General features: G+C 43.3%; 1 protein-coding gene across 1 annotated transcript in view; it reads left to right on the forward strand.

Annotated features, from left to right (window-relative positions):
• The window catches only part of Osbpl1a (oxysterol binding protein like 1A), a 186476-nt gene that overhangs the window by 17509 nt on the left and 151946 nt on the right, over positions 1 to 17021 (forward strand). Inside the window, exons 4-5 of the mRNA XM_075969282.1 lie at positions 149 to 223; positions 16755 to 16866. Of these exons, the coding sequence (XP_075825397.1) occupies positions 149 to 223; positions 16755 to 16866 (187 nt within the window). The remainder of the gene's footprint in view (positions 1 to 148; positions 224 to 16754; positions 16867 to 17021) is intronic.

The following is a 17021-nucleotide window of genomic DNA, read 5'->3' on the forward strand; positions in this document are numbered from 1 at the left end:
AGCTGTGAATTGAGTTTACTTTTAGTAGCAACAAACAATGTTAAATTATTTTGATTTTTAAAGCATTTAGGAATTCTGTTTATTTATTTGTGTGTGTATGTATATTCACTAATGTGTGGACACTATTTGAAGTTTTCGTGTTTACTAGGCTGGTGCAAAAGTGAACGTGTTAAATGACATGGGGGACACGCCACTACACCGAGCTGCCTTCACAGGACGAAAGGTAAAAATGTTCTTTTTTTTTTCATTTACAAAAGGAAGTGTAGAAACCAGCCCTTTGGTCACAAGGGCACACACGGTGGGAGGGGTGATCTGAGCATTGCACAGTGAGGTAAAACACAAAGGCCAAGAGCTTCACTGTGCTGTTGAAAGACCCCCCCCCAGTGGATAACACCCCCCCCCCCCCAGGAACTCAAGAGAGACCATCCTTGCTGCAATCGCATGAGGTTTATTGACAGGACAGGGACCAGTGCACTGGTGCCGAAACTCATTTCCCATGCAGGGGTAGAGAGTTCAACCCCAAGTAGCTGGGAGAAGGGGTGTTTAAGGGAAGAAACCACAACCTAGTAATCCGAAGGAAGTAGGGAGGGCATCATTGGAAAATTTCGAAAATACCAGTGATAATCACAAGAGGATAACTCCCTGTTTCTCAAGATTATAATCTAACTTTATCTTCAGCTAGTTCCTGAAACAGAGTCACTGAACTGGCTAACCTAGATTTTTGGCTCTTCTCTTCCTGCTAGATTTTTGGCTCTATTATTCCTGCTAGAGGGGTCTGGATTTATCCGGGTATTTCACTGTTCCTCATTGAACAGCCCCCCCCCCCCCCCGTGCCAAAACCAGAGCCTAAGCCCACTGTCTCAGTTCACCTTGGGGAATATCCATCGCAGTGATTTCTCATGCATTTATGTGGTTGTGTAGCCATCACCGTGCCCCTGTTGGGAACATTTCTGTCATTCCGCTGCATTACTGGGCCCTCTACACATTCATTCGCTGTGCCTGCCTCAAGCCTCAGGGTATCATTTGTTTTTTTCCCTCTGGATCGTTGCCTTTTTTAGAAATTTTAGAAATTTATAAACGGAAACTCCTTAGTACCACAGTGAGGTTTATCTGTACTACAGCATGCACCAGTACCATGTGTGTACAGCTGTGTGCATAGATGCATGGAGCCCAAGGCCAGAGAAGACCTCATGTGTGCTGTTCTATCATGGGGCACCTATTCCTTTGACACGAGATCTCTCGCTTGCCCCGAGACACCAGCTCCAGCAGACTTCTTGTTTCTGTCCTCACACTGTTGGGTTACAGGCTTGACTGCAGTGGTGCCTGACTCTCTGTGGCTTTGGCTTCAGGCCTTCATGCTTGCACAGCAAACACTTCTTCCTGCTGAACCAATTCCCTTGCCCTCTGCTAAGTCCTAAAAGTACACGTTGTAGTATTTCAGAGTGCTTTTCGAGCACCCCTGCCTCTGCAGAGCTTAGCGCTCAGTCGGCCGTTGTCTAAGTAGCAGTGGGCTCACCTACTCAGGTCTCACGGGGTTTGCTTTGGCTGTGTTAGGTTGGCAGTGCTTCAGAGTTCAGGCTTTTTTCACGTTCCTTTCTGAAGGGCCCACTCGCATTTCTCCTGCACATGAGTGGTGTTCCCTAGTACTTGGAACTGAGTGGACTATAGTCTACTCTCTGGTTCTTCTATTTCTAGGATCTCTGTTAGGGCAAAGGGCAGAACAGCCCAACACTTGTTTTGTAAGCCTTCAAATCTGTCTGTACCCAAATCTTTGATTCCAAGTTGCGAGCAGAACAGAGATTGCTCTTTAGCTGACTGAATGATGGCTGTGCAATCCCAAGAGTCCTTGAAAGAGTGAGAGGGAGATAGGAAAAGAGCTGAATCACAGGGAAGTCTGTCCAGTTAGATGCTGTGCTTCTGACTTGGAAATGGTAGGAAGTAGCCTTGAACCAAGGAGTATTGATAGCCCCGAGAAGCTATGGAGACATGAGAACAAATTTCCCAAAGAGTGTCTGGAAGAACCTGGTCCTCCACTGCTTAGATTCCATCCAGTGAGCTGCATTTTAGAATTAGTAAGTGTGGAACTGTACAGGATTCATTTGTAGTGTTTCGAAACCTCAGGACTGTAGTGGTTTGTTAGAGTGGTAATAGAAAGTTAATATTCTATTGGGAAGAGCAACCTCATGCTCTCAAGTTCTGTGGGTTGGTTTCTGCCTGAAGTGGTTGTTATTACTAATGATGCCTTTTGGTGTGGGTTTTTGTCTTTTGTTCCAAATCAAGTCAGTTTCATGTGACAGCTCAGCTACTGTTTGTCACTGGCTGCTCTGCCCTAGACAAGTCTCCTTGGCACCGGAGGGGCTGGGTAACTGCCTCATCTAGAAGTCTGGCGGCACCTGGAGCATCTAGCACCTCTTGCTGGGTATCTCCAGAGAAGGTTGTTGAGTCCTAGTGGACAGCAGTGCCATGAAAAGGTTCCTGTAGTTATCTTTTCAGGATAACTCCATTAAGCTCTTAATGTCCTAGCAACAGAAGTTGCCTCATCCCATGTTTCTATAAAGTTTTTTTGTTATAACAGAAGCAGCCTGGTAAGTAAGTCGTAATATAGGCTATGTTTCCTGTGGTCACATGACTGTTTACTTAAAACGTACATGCCATATTTCTTCAGTTTCCATCTTTCTACTGATGTGTCAGTACCAGGAACCCACCTTGAACGTGTTGGGATGCTTTGAATTAATCCCTTCTTGTCTATTGGGTCACAAGTTGATGCTTGTGAATCAGGTGTGAAATCTTAACCAAAACTGAGACAGATGTTTCCCTTTTAAAGACAACACACGTAACGTGGTCCTTGCTGAACCATAGGAGTGAAGTACTAACGATTTCCCTCATGGCCTCAAATTTCTCTTCCTCTTTTGTGGAAGTCAGAGCATTCTGTCTCCATTTCCTCTCTCGACCCCCCTCCCTCTGCTTCTCTGTGAAGTGCAGTCTCTCCAAGTTCCTGATTGTTTGAAGCTGTTGGGAAACGCTACTTTGCCAGGCTTCTCAGACACAGTTGAGAATTTTCACTCCTCTTACGCCTTGTGTTGAATTTATTGCTGTGTGTCCTCACCCTTACGAGGCTTTGTCAGTATTGCTCCTGAGGGGTCAGCACATTTCAATTGCCTTGCATGAATACAGCACAGATTCACTGCCATTCCCAGTCTCTTAGATCAGTCAGTTCATTGTCCGTGCTCAGCTCTTCACATAGTTGAGCGTTTCTACTGTTCTCATGAACTCTGAATATGTGATCATGCTAAATTGGGCCCCAGCCTAAAAAATCCAACTATGTTCATGTAGCATTTAGCTTAAGTAAATGGTTACATCATGTACAAATGTTAAGCTTATATATGTGATAATAAGTGTGATTAGATGAAAAGTTTAACTTCTAATTGTGATCACAAAAGCCCAAATTGTCTTGTAATCCTTTATTCTGAATGTAATTTTAAATATCTTATAAACTTTAGGTGATTTTTAAATAGAATATTGAGTTTAAATTTAGGAAAAGATTGTAAGATGCTTTAAATCCTTGTACTCTGAAAGATACAAAATTTAGCTCCCCAAATTTTGAGTGCACTTTGACTTTTCTTGGTATATTAGCGACCCCTAGTGTTCCATATTGGAAATCAGCATAACAATTTGTTTTTAGTGTTCTGTTTGATTTTTGTTCCATTATTTTTCAGAGGCATTTAGAATTCTAAAGTCTTCTTTCTATGAATTTTGTACCACCCAAGCAGCTTGACCATTCTGTTTCATTTATTGGTAAGCAGCCGCTCTAAATGGAGATGGGCACATTGCCCTTTGTTCCGTGGGAAGCAAGCTGAGGTGCATAGCAGTGTGAAGCAGGGACACAGCTGTGGAAGGGTGAGACCTTGGAAGTGAACAGAGGCTGGAGCCAGGCCATGGTTTGGTCTCTTAGGATGTGTCTTAGTTAGGGTTTTTATAGCTGTGAAAAGATAAATGGCCATAGAACTCTTACAAAGAGAACAACTAGCTGAGGTGGCCGCTTAGTGTCTGAGGTTCTGTCCGCGATCACGAGAGGCAGCATGACAGCATGCAGGCAGATGTGGTGCTTGCTTGACCAGAGGGCAGCAGGAAGTCAGCTGACTGTCACACCGAGGGAAACTTGCGCAAAAGAGACCTCAGAGCCCTACCCCACAGTGACACACTTCCTCCAAGACCACCCCTCCTAATAATGCCACTCTCTTTGGGGGCCGTTTTCTTTCAAACCACCACATTCCACTTCCTGGTCCCCAAAGGCTTATAGCCATATCATGATGCAAAATATGTATTTAGTCCAACTTCAAAAGTCTCCATTGTCTATCAGAGTCTCAAACTTGTTTCAAAGTGCAAAGTCTGTTCTGAGACACATGGCAGTTTCTTAACTAGTGCCCCTGTAAAAATCAAAATCAGAAAGTAGATTGCATTCTTCCAACATACAGTGGCACAGGATATACATTACTATTCCTAAACACAGGGAAGGGAGCATAGTGAGGAAACACTGGACAAAAGTAAGAACCAAAACCACCTGGGTAAACTCCAAACTACAGCTCCATGTCTGATGTCAGCATGCTCTTCAGATCTCCAACTCCTTTCAGCTCTGTTGATCACAACACACTTCTTTTCTTCGGCTAGTTTCACTCCCTGTTAGTAGCTCTCCTTGGCAGGTATCCCATGACTCTGGCATCTCTAACAATTGGGTTCTCCAAGGCAATCTAGGCTTCAGCTTTACAGCTTCATGCAGTGGCCTCTCTATTTGGCCTCCATTCAGGGACACCCCTGACACATGCCTGGCCTCAGTGATTTTCTTTAGGTATGGAAGGCAAATTCTGTAACCTGTTTCTTCTATCCTTAGCTTAAGTTAGAACCATTTGACTGAAGCTGCTAAGTTTTACTGGGGCTGGAATGTGTCCCCTTTGTTTGATCTTTCTGATGTCCTTCATTGCCTAAGCTTGGCTATCCTTGAACTTTCCTTTTTGACTAGGCTGGCCTCAAACTCGGCGATCCGACCAGCCATAGTCTTCCCAGTGCTGGGATTAAAGGTGTGCCCCCCACACCCAGCTCTAAGCTTTTCTGTAGTTCCTTTTTACAAATTGGAAACTCAGCTTGGTGGTATTTTGCTCTGAGCTCCCCCACTCCCTTTATTCCATTTCTTAATCCATTTCTATCCTTAAGGATATAAAGGATATAAATAAATGTAAACGATAGAATTTAGCTCTACTCCACTTCCTGTTGCTCTTTTTCTTCTCAAAGTTTTTGTTTTGTAATTTATTCTGGTCAGCTTGCTTCTTTTCATTATAAATCTTCATTAGTGTTACCACTGGTACCCACATGGCAGAGTGGTAACTAGGCTGTTTTGAGATCATCTACCAACAGAATTAATCCAAAACTCTTCACTTTAGTGTCAGGCAGACTCTTCAGACAGGGGCAAAAGGCAGCCACTTTCTTCACCAAAATATCACAAGAACGATCGATATCTTGGCAACATACTAAAATTCTTCTCCTCTCTAACCTCTTGAGCAAGCCTCCGGTACCAGCTTCTGTCTCAGGGTTTGTAATTGCTGTGAAGAGACACCAAGGCAATTTTTTTTTCGAGACTAAGTTTCTCTGTGCTTCTTTGGAGCCTGTCCTAGAACTCACTGTGTAGACCAGGCTGGCCGTGAACTCACAGAGATCAGCCTGCCTCTGCCTCTTCAGTATTGGGATTAAAGGCATACACCACCATAACCCGATAACAACAACTATTATGTAAAAAAAAAACCATTTAATTGAAGTGGTGGCTTACAGTTTCATAGGTTCAGTTCATTATCATCATGACAGGGAGCTTGGCAGTGTGCAGGCAGACGTGTTGCTTGCTACACCTTGACCAGAAGGCAGCAAGAAGTCAACTGACTATCAATACTGAGAGAAACTTGAGAAAGAGACTTCAAAGCCTGTCCCCACAGTGGCACAATGGGTGCCCAACAAGGCCACACCTCCTGATAGTGCCACTCCCTTTTGTGGGCCATTTTCTTTGAAGCCACCACAGGATGCATCAGCCCTCATGTGGGGAGTTCTGGAGAAGAGGGTCTTACAGCTTTATACTGCTAGATATTGGAGACACATCCTCTGGAGGCGTGGCTCTGTGCTATACTATAGCTGTTGCAGGTAAAGGCTTCTTCCAGGCCACTTCCCAGAGCTGCAGTCATAGATCTTATTCCTTCAGGGGACTTTGGCAGTGATTCAAAGCTTCTCCCACAACCTACCATTTAACTCAGATCTACTTCTTCATCCCTGTGTGGGAGTGGCAACTTCAGGCTGCTCCTGTGCCTCTCCACAGAGGAACCTCTGTGGGAGGGTGGTTGGCACATGGTGACTTTCAGTGCTCAGTGAACCAGTGTCTCCCTGCCTGTTGTCCATTTTGGACTCTTTACCCTTCATTAGTGACAGGTTTCCTGGGGTCTGACTCAGGCTCTCAGCCCCATTACCTTTTCCTTCACGGCCCTTACATGTTTGCTCTCATTGGACAAGGTCATGCATGGTGATGCTTGCCTGTATCCTGAGGAACAGGGGAAGGATCAGGAATTCCAGTTCAGTGCTTTTGTATGCTGTCTGTGTTAAAGGTAGGGCTTTTGTATGTTGTCTGTGTCAGAGGTAGGGCTTTTGTATGCTGTCTGTATTTTAGAGGTAGGGCTTTTGTATGCTGTCTGTGTTAGAGGTAGGGCTTTTGTATGTTGTCTGTATTTTAGAGGTAGGGCTTTTGTATGTTGTCTTTATTTTAGAGGTAGGGATTTTGTATGTTGTCTTTATTTTAGAGGTAGGGCTTTTGTATGTTGTCTTTATTTTAGAGGTAGGGCTTTTGTATGTTGTCTCTGTGTGAGGTGCTCCAAGTCTCATGTTCAGTCTTCTTCCTACAGTTGATCTGGTTCAGTTGGCCTAAAGTGGTGACTGTTTTTGCCTGATGGTTCTTGTAATTCCTGTGTGTGCATGTGTGCATGCGTGTGTATGTGTGTGTATTGGGAACTGAATCATGGTTCTGAGGTGCTAACTAGGTGTTTTGGACTCTGTTCCCACATGCTTGTTTTTTTTTAACATTTCTATTTATGATTGTATTTATGTGTGAGGCACCTGTACCTCAGCCCTCAGCTCACCTGGACAATTTAGGGGACAACTTTCAGAAGTGGTTCTCTCCTTTTACCATGTGAATCCTGGCGGGAACTCAGGTTATCAGGTTTGACTGCAAGTACTTTACCTGCTGAACCAGCTTGTCAGCATCTTGAGAAAATATTCTGGCATTACTCAGCTACTGACCTGAGAAAAACTGACTAATATGGCAAGGTCCCTTGATTCTTCACCAGAATGACCCCACTCCCTCTGGGTGTGTGTCTTAATGACACTCTAGTCGATGGAGTGGTGTGAGGTGAGGCAGAGCTATAACTGTATGCTTCTGTCTGCATGAATCAGGCTGTCCTTGATCTTTTCCCGATTGGGTAGGGAGGAATAGATTTCCATACCAGTTGCTGTGCATCACACGCTAAGTGTCCCTTTCTCCAGCAAACAACACACGAGGCAGAGTGGCTGCCACTGAGACTGTTCTGTTTGGTTGAGTTTGTGGAAGTCCCCTCTCATTCTCTACTTTCTGTCTGTGTCTGTGGTAGTAGCAGAGGGGTGAATTAGTTGGAAATGTGGTAGAGAGTGTCTTCAAAGCACCCCCCCCCCCCATTACTCCTCACCTCCCCAGTGAGGAGTATCATGTGTCTGTTCTGTAGTGCTGTTGTGTGACAAAACTTTTCCTGGGGAGCTGCAACACACATCTACTCTCCCCAGATAGGGAGCCCACCACAGACCAAATACAGATACCACCAAAGTCTCCTCTAAAAGCTGGGAAGCCTGGAGCACACTGCGTAGCCTGGGGGCACCTCAAACAGGCTGCAGAGAGTTCTTTTTCAGTGACTCTGGTCTTAGCTTCTTCCAGAAAGCTCAGCTGATGTCTGCTTCCTCCAGGCAGCTGATCTGCCCTCTGAATCCTGTTTGCAGCTTTTCTCTTCTCAGACTCATCTTTGCAGCTCGGCTCTGCCCTTCTGAGAGGGACTCTCAGCTCTTTCTGTTTACTCTGGCAGGGACGGAACTAGAGAATTGGGTCATTTTCGGGGACTACCAGAAGCTATTTTGAGTACTTTACCTTCCTCTTTAAAGAGCTTCCTGCAGGATGGGATGTTTTCATCTTGGAGGAACTGTTTGACAGCAAACGCTGGTGATCCAGCTCGGGGTCCTGACCATGCTCTACAGCACCCCACCATTGGGTACCCCTCCCCTTTCTCTTGAGTTTGTAAAGATGGTACTACTCAACTACTCTTTCCCACGCAGGGTACAGTTCTTGGTTTGCTGTGCCTAGTGGGTGGAAGAAGCCAGTTTTAAGACATTCTGTTAGGCTGCAGACTGTGGAAGCAATGTAATGATAACCAGCTTCTCTGCCCCAGTTCTACACGGAATGGGGGAGATGCCAGCTGGTTATGTCTGTGGACCCAGCTGTGAGCCCAGCTAGGCTGGGTGATCCTTATTTTCCTTCAACAAAGGACCAGATGACACTTGTCATCTTGTTGTGTCAGCCCAGACCTTAAGTAACAGTCTGTGACATGTTCGAGGGTTCTCTGTGAAATATTTTGGGAACAGCTGGGCAATGTGTAGGATTTTACCTTTTAAATTTTGACTTCTCCTTTAGTAATTGGTGATTAAATAGTCTAAAGTTGACTGAGTTCCAGAAACTGGATTAGGTGGTATTGCACGTCCAGCTTCTAACGATCACTCATTGATTTTCTTCTATAGCATGAGCCACACTGAGATAGCCCCCAGCAGTGTGAGCAGATGGTGACCCCCAGTGTGAAATGAAAAGATGTCCCAGTTGCCACAGAAGACTGTCTTTAAATAACTGAGCACACTAGATTGGATATGAAAGGCTAGAAAATGCATGAGGTAATGAGGACTGCACCAGAGTGAATTGTGGGTATGGAGGAACTCACTAATGATTACTCACCCTGTGGTTGAGACACTGCTGCATGTGAGTTCACTTATTGCATTGGGAAGCAGCGTTCAAACATGCGGTCAGATCTGACCTAAGCAGCGAGCCAAGTGGATGAAGTTACGGCACCAGCAACAGGATCAGAGAGTCAGGAAAGTGATAGCGTGGCCTTCTGAGGCAAAGAGTAAGTGGGCAATGGCAGCACATGACCACTTGGTTCATATTTTGTCACCGAGTTCTTTATCTTACTGGTTTTGGTGTTGCTGGGATCAATCCTAGAGCCTTATACACCCTGGGCGATGCCTTCCACTGAACCATACCCCTAGTCCTCATACACCCTGGGCAATGCCTTCCACTGAACCATACCCCTAGTCCTCATACACCCTGGGCGATGCCTTCCATTGAACCATACCCCTAGTCCCACAGAACCCTTTTGTCTGCTTGCCTGGCCAGCCTGCTCCTGTGCCCTGGACCCGCCAGGTGAGCAGACACTCCTGATTTCCTGTGCTCTCACAAGTATGTGATGTTATACGCCTCCATTGTTTTTTCTTATATCAGAGAGGTCATCGGTCTAGTTTTCTAAATCCTAAGTGGGTCTGAAAGACCCAGTTAACTCAGAAAGTAGCCTTTTCTAATTTTTAAGTATATTTGATTAATCATAATCCAAGTCAGTTAATATTGAACGTTCTTTAATCTTTCCTTGTATATGCATATTTATTTTAAAATGCCATCTAATATTGTGAAGCTTTATAATGAAGAAATGGTGACCCTCCCAACTGTTCCTTGTGATTCATATTTGAGAGCAAATATTCTGGCATCTCATCAGTTTTTATAAACCTTTTGTTTATAAATAAAGTACTTCTTTACTGACTCTAGTGTTTTCTTTTTAATATTAGATTTTCTATTTATTTCTAGCAGATAAGCTTTATTTTTCTAAAGATTTGTTTTATTTTATGTCTTTGAATATTTTGCTGTCTGTGCATCTTGTACACACAGTGCCTTTGGAGCTCAGAGGAGCACATCAGATCCCCTGGAGTTACAAATGGTTGTGAACCACCACATGGGTGCGGGGAACCTAGATCTTCTGTGAGAACAGCAAGTACTTCTAACTGCTGAGCCATCTCTGTAGCCCTCAGAGAAGCACCTTAAAACATTTTTTATTTTGCAATTTTTTTATGTTTATATAATGTATTCTGATCATATCTTTCCCTAGCTCCTCTCACATTTCCTTTGGGTCCCCAATATATTCCCCACCTACCTCTTCCTCCTCCTCCATCATCATCTCCTCTTCCTCCTCCTCCTCTGATTCTAAGTACTGCTGCCTGTCTGAGTGTGGACAGCCTACCAGTGTCCATACCCCTGGGGAAAAATGACTTCCCTCTCCTCGGCATGATTTTTTTCTTTCTCTCTGCCTTAACCCCTGCCCAAGCCACCTTACTGTTCTCATACTATTAGTCTCTAACTGGGCTTCGGTTAAATACATTTTTTCTCAGCATACTAAATGGAGCCTCATAGAGTTCTATATGTGTTTTCCTTGTTACATAATTCATTATTTTTTCTGGACCCAGTACTTTTCTGAAGTTTCTTCATTAGTTCTTTTTATCATAATGAACTTTAAAACCTTTGTAAGCACTTCAGGTTTCTTTTTACTACTTCCAGTTGTAGGGACCCGCTCTTGAACCAGTCCTCCAGCTCTCTGTCTCCTTGTTTTTGCTACCAGATTGTCAGTCTGGAGCTGAGTTGTATGTCCTGGGAATCCTGTTCACCACTGTCTGTAGTGGAATTCCATTTCCTGGGTGTGCTGTTGTCCAGGAGCTTCCTGGGAAAGGCTCCCTGGAACACCAGCTTTTTAAGAATTCATGTATTTGGAAATAACTTCTACCATTTTGGTTGAAGTCAGAATTTGGAAGGTGTTGGTCACTGTCTTCTAGCTTTTGATAGTGTGGCCAAGTCTAGAGTTGTGGTGTGTGGTTAATTGCTCTGTTATTTAATCACTGGAAGTGTTTCAGATGAAATTACAGTAGGAAAGAACCTAAAGTAATAAGGACTTTCACGAGTCTTTTTCTAGTGGCACATACCTGGGAATTTTCTATCTTGTTCTAAGTGTAGTTTTGACTGTATCATCTGGTATGAGAGCCAACAAATTCCGGGAATCAGGCTAGAGGAAGCGAAAATGGTACAGGAACAACACTTTTTTTCTAGGAGATTCCTGGAAGTTCTCACATGACACTTGTCCCCTGGACTAAAACAGTCACTGACTATACTCGCTAAAGGGAAGCTGGGAAGTGAACCTTGGAGTTTCAGTGGCACATGATTAGCTGAAAATGCTACTAGCAGCCAGCATCTTCTCTTGCCACTACTGTTGTAAGACTGCTCTGCTTGCCTTTAGGTGTACAGATCTGTGTTGATTTTGTTGCTGTATAACAGATCATCATTAGGATTTAGTGGGAAACTGTGCATAACCTAGCTGTGTTCTCTATTCAGAGTGACGAGAGACTAAAGACAGTGTGTTAGCTGAACTGTTCTCTTCTGGGGCGTGGCGTCATTTGGAGGCTCATTTGGGCTATTGGCAGAGCTCACTGAAGTCATAGGACTGAGGCCCCTGCTGTTTTTTAAAGTTTATATAGCCCACCCTCAGGCTTAGCTCCACGGAGATGTCTTTTCCAGGAAGTATCCAGCTCCCTTCTTCAACCTTTTTGGATCCTCATACTGTATCCTAGACTGGCCTGGAACTTACTGTATAGTTCAGCCTGACTTTGAATGGCGATCCTCATGCCTCACCCTCATGTGTGCTGGATTATACCATGCCAGGCAGTCCAGCCCCACTCAGAGGACTAACTTAATAGGTTCTGTCCACAGCATAGTCTCTCTTTACTAAAGTCAGTTATGCTGGGTCTCATGACCCAGATACAGAAGTAAAATCAATTGTGTGTCCAGTTCTAACTTGAGTAGAACTTGACTGTTGATGGTTAATTTTCATGTGTGTGTGCTTTTAAATTTACAACATTCCTTATAATAAAGTTTAAAAAAATCAATATGGTAATATTATTAGGAGCATCATTCGTAACAGACAAAAAACATAGCCTAAGTGTTCATCAGTTTCTAATGGATAAGCAAGGTGTGGTTCCCAGGTGTTGGAGAAGACATTCAGCAATAGGGGAATGAAGTACATGCCTGAACAGAAGACCCTTCATCCTGTGATTGAAAGAAACCTTGCACATATGGCCATACTTTGTATAATCCTTTCATTGAAATGATCAGGAGGCAAGTCCATAGAGACGTACTATAGATGAGTGGTTGCTAGGGGATGTGGAGAAAGGACCAGAATGAGAAGCCATTAGCTGTAGATATGAGGATTCTTGAGAGTGATGAAACGTTCTAATAGTCAGTATATATTACAACACAATTCTGTGAGTATACAAAAAAGCCAAGGAATTGTGGCTTTTTACAGGGTCAAATTCATGCTATGTAAATTACTTCTTAATAAATTGCTCAGAAAGCAGTGTGGGTGTGGGTATTTTCTTCCTCTTCACCTGAGATGAAGTGTGCATGATTGACAGTGGATGTCAGGGTGGGCTTAGGGGAATTGGGGGCAAGACTCTGTTAACTTTTCTGTCACCTTTGTTGTGTAGCCCCCATTTAGTGGGGCACCCACCAAAAGAGAACAGAACAAATAGACTTTAGTCTTCTGACTTATTAGACAAGTTGATCAAAATGCTTTCTTGGCACTTTGTTTTGTGAACAAAATACCTTTAGTTATGAATAAATGTTCAAAAGTGGCTGCTGTTCAGGTATAGTGGGCACAGTGGACCGCATCACACCCTTAGACACTAACTATAGATAGCTAGGGCTGAGGAAAGTGAGCAGATGGAGCAGAAGGGTGGCTAAAGTTAGGAGAGCTAAACACTACATGTCGGCACTGAGCCGGCCTTGAGCAGGAGTCTCTCTCAACTCAGTTAAAACAACAGCTCTCCACAGCCTTCTCTGGCACCCTTTCTCATCTGTTTCTCAGGTCCCTCATTTAGCTGTATTCTTTGGAGGTTGTCGTGGTTCACTAGGTCTCAGGACGTCTCTTTACATGTTTTAGTCTGACAGCTAAGCACTTCTCCGGGAGGAGCAGGCACACTATCTCTGGCTGGTTCTCTGTGTGCTTGATGTTTCTTCTTTACAGGCATTTCTCTGTGTATTTCTGAACCAGTCAATCTGTTCTTCTGGCTTCATTGGATCTTCCTAGGGGATTATTTTGGATTCTGTTACTTCAACCCATGCTTCTCTCAAGGCATCCAGGTCCTCCCGTCAGCCATCTGTCCTGCTGTCCTTGCTGTGTGTCCGCCACACTGGGTCCTTGTGCAGTATTTGTATTATTGTCAAAGTACTTTCACTGTGCACTTTTCTTGCCATCTATCCTAAGAATTAGGAATGTACCCATTTTTTTTTTTTACATAGGCTTTATCCCTCGGTCATTTTCCTGGCTTTTTAAAAATCCCACTTTCACCTTCTGCTTGGAGTTGTCCCAGTAAACATCATGATCTCAGCTCCAGCTTTATCAGAGACTTCCCTTTGTCAAAGTTCTGGAGCGCTTTCTCCACCCCCTGACCCAGAGGAATGAGCCCAAGGTTCATCCCCCACAGCAGGTGCCCATCTGCCTTCAGTATTTGGTATCTAGGAGTGTTTTCTTTGTCAGGCCTTTTACATGCTAAATATATAACTAAAGTCAGTGTAAAAAAGAGTTCTCTGGAAGTGGAGGTACCTTTCTTCCAGCACCAGGGACAGCTCAGGGCTGGAGAGAGAGTCCAGGAACTGCAGAGGAGGAGGTAATTGAGACTGTCTTGTGTCTGTAGTGCTATAGAAGGCAGGGTGGCCTTGAATTGGGTCAGAGAGAAGCATTGTTGGGCTTGCAGAACAGTTTCCAAGTGCAGGAGGAGTTACTTTGCAATGCTCCTGAAAACAAAAGCCTCTCTCTCCACTGGGATGTTAGCATAGTCCCCGACTTTTCAGGTGTCTCAGTCCCTTGGGCTGCCCTATGCTGTTCTAATTTTGACTCTGCATAACATGTCTATTCTGTCACTAGCTCTCTTTACTGAGAGCTTCCCTTTGCCACCTGGATGTAGCTAACTAGACCTGGAGCTCCTGATTTAGGTAGTTGGGGGCAAGGGGACTCAGAAGTTCTTTTCAGATTGCTCAAATGCTATCTCACCCACCTTATTTTACAAATAATCTGTTTTGGTCTTTGAGACAAGATGTCAGTATGTGGCCCAGGCTGGCCTTGAACCCCTTTTCTTCAGCCTCCTGAATGTTGGGTTTGCAGGTATGAGCTGCCATACCCTGCTCTTTGTTGAAGGGAGCGGGGCCCCTTGTTCCGTCCCAGCCGCCCTGCTAGAGGAGCGAGCTTACACCCGAAATTATCACACAGAAATTGTAATAATTAAATACTTCCTGGCCCATTATATCTAGCCTCTTCTTGGCCAACTCTCACATCCTAATCTAACTCATTTCTACCAATCTGTGTAACACCACGAGGTCATGGCTTACTGGGAAAGATCCTAACCAGCGTCAGTCTCAGGCAGGAGAACCATGGCATCTGCCACACTGAGCTTCTTCCCAGCATTCAGTTTGGTCTATTCCACCTATCTAAGTTCTGCCCTATCAAAAGACCAAGGCAGTTTCTTTATTCAACCAATGAAAGCAACACATAAACAGAAGAACCTCCTACACTAGCTCTTTGCATTTTAAAATTGGATTGTCTTGTTAGTTGTAAAGTTCTTTGTATATTCTATATAAAAGTCTTTTATCAAATAACATGATTTATAAATAATCTTGTTTTATTTTGGTTTGTTTGGTTTGGTTTTTGAGACAGGATTTTTCTGTGTACTCTGACTATCCTAGAACTTGCTCTATAGACCAGGCTGGCCTCAAACTCAGAGACCCACCTTCCTCTGCCTCCTGAATACTGGAATTAAAGGTGTGCCACCACCAGTGCAATTTTGTTAACATTTTTTGTCACTCTCTGGGTTCATTTTTTCACATGAAATATTTTCATGAAACGTTACCCTGAGAATGGCACAAAATACTGAAGTGTCTTTTAAAAATTCCCTTTATTAAAATTACTAGTGGGTTTTCTGTTTCCCTGTGTACCTCTTATGACCTTATCTACTGGAAAAAAAGCAAGGCAAGAAGATTCTTTGAGTCCAGCTTGGGCTACATAGGAAGGCCCAAACTTACTTGGAAGAACACCAACTGGAAAAACATAGACTAAAATGTTTGTGATTATCATATAGTGACTAAGGTGGTAGATATATTTTTGTTCATTATGTTATATGTACTTAAGTATTTAAGTATAAATACTTAAAAATAATATAGGAGATTTTATGTCCTAAAGGAAATATGAAAAGCACAGGACAGGCAGGGTCTTACTCCATGCATTCAGGGACTTGGTGTGGAGCTGACAATGAAGTGTTGCCATCCTCCCTGGGTGCCATGTATCCTAGGCCGTACACCACGTTTCTCTTGTCTGGGTGCTCCTCCATGGTTTTGGTCTTAGGTTCTGTGGCTGACCCAGTGATACTAGCTAGACTTATATGTTAGTACCTTACCAGTCATTTTGAAGTTCCAAAAGTTAACCACAGAGTAAAAATGAGTAACATTCTCTGCCTACTAAAGGTTTCTGTTGCAGTGAAGAGACTCCATGACCACAGCAACTCCGATAAAAGAAAACATTTAATTGAAGGATCTCACTTATGGTTTCAGAGGTTTAGTCCATCATCATCATGGCGGGGAACGTGGCAGCAGGCAGACATGGTGCTGGCGGAGCAGTTGAGTCTTACATCTGGCAGGAAACAGGAAGTTGACTGAGACACTGGGAGGTATCCTAACGATAGGAAACCTCAAAGTCTGCCCCCACAGTGACACACCCCAATAAGTCTGTAACCATTCCAACAAAGCCACACCTCTTAATAGTGTCATTCCCTATGAGATTATAGGGGCCAGCAATATTTAAACTACCATACTCTCTTTGTTAAATACTGACTTTAGGAAATTGTTTCATTATAAACTGTTTTCAATGTGATATGTCCTATCTGTCTGTATTGCTTTAGAAAATATTTAAAATGTTAAAATTAGGTCTTGAAAATGTAACTGTTCAAGAAATTCTTATTCTCATCAGGCCTTATTAAAATGAGTGAATATACTGAATTCTCTATAAATTTTTTTGTTTGCATACATATTTAGAGTAATCATGAGTTGTTTTCATAAAATAAGTGAATAATTTGCTTACACTACTTTTAGACTTATTTATTTCAGGTTACATGTATGATTGTTTTGCTAGTGTGAATGTATGTATACCATGTACATACCTACTGGATGCCTGGAGCTGGGATTGCGGGTGGGTGTGAACCACCATGTAGATGTGGCAAGTGAACATGGTCCTCCGCACAAGTGCTCCTAACTGCTGAACCAGCTCTTTAGTCCCCAGAAATTTACTTTTTAAAGTCAGTTACAGAAATTGGCTATGTATTGATTGTGGGTTGGGAATTGTTTAAGTAATTATTAGTTATTAGCAGAGTTATTTGATTTGTATATTGTAGACATGATTGATTTGGTATGAAGGTTCTTACATAACTTTTTTCTAGCTTAGAAATTATAGCAATCAGTAATTTGGAAAAGGACTGTCATACAATCAAGTAGTAGCACAATAACAGCTAAGACAATTTCTCTGTTTATTCAGGAGCTGGTAATGCATCTTTTAGAATACAATGCTGATTCTACGGTTGTAAATGGGAGTGGACAGACAGCAAAAGAAGTCACCCATGACAAAGAAATCAGAAGCATGCTTGAAGGTAAACATGGATTTTAACATACGTAGTAGTGTTTGGTTTAATACCGCTAAGGTCACAGGTGAGTAAACATAGCCTGCAGCAGCGTAGATGACAACACTGTCTGTAGTGCTGATGTCATTACCAAGTCATTGTTAGATGCAGCTTCATCTGTTTCC

Source organism: Microtus pennsylvanicus, chromosome 4 (assembly GCF_037038515.1).
Source record: "Microtus pennsylvanicus isolate mMicPen1 chromosome 4, mMicPen1.hap1, whole genome shotgun sequence".
Taxonomy (NCBI): Eukaryota; Metazoa; Chordata; class Mammalia; order Rodentia; family Cricetidae; genus Microtus; species Microtus pennsylvanicus.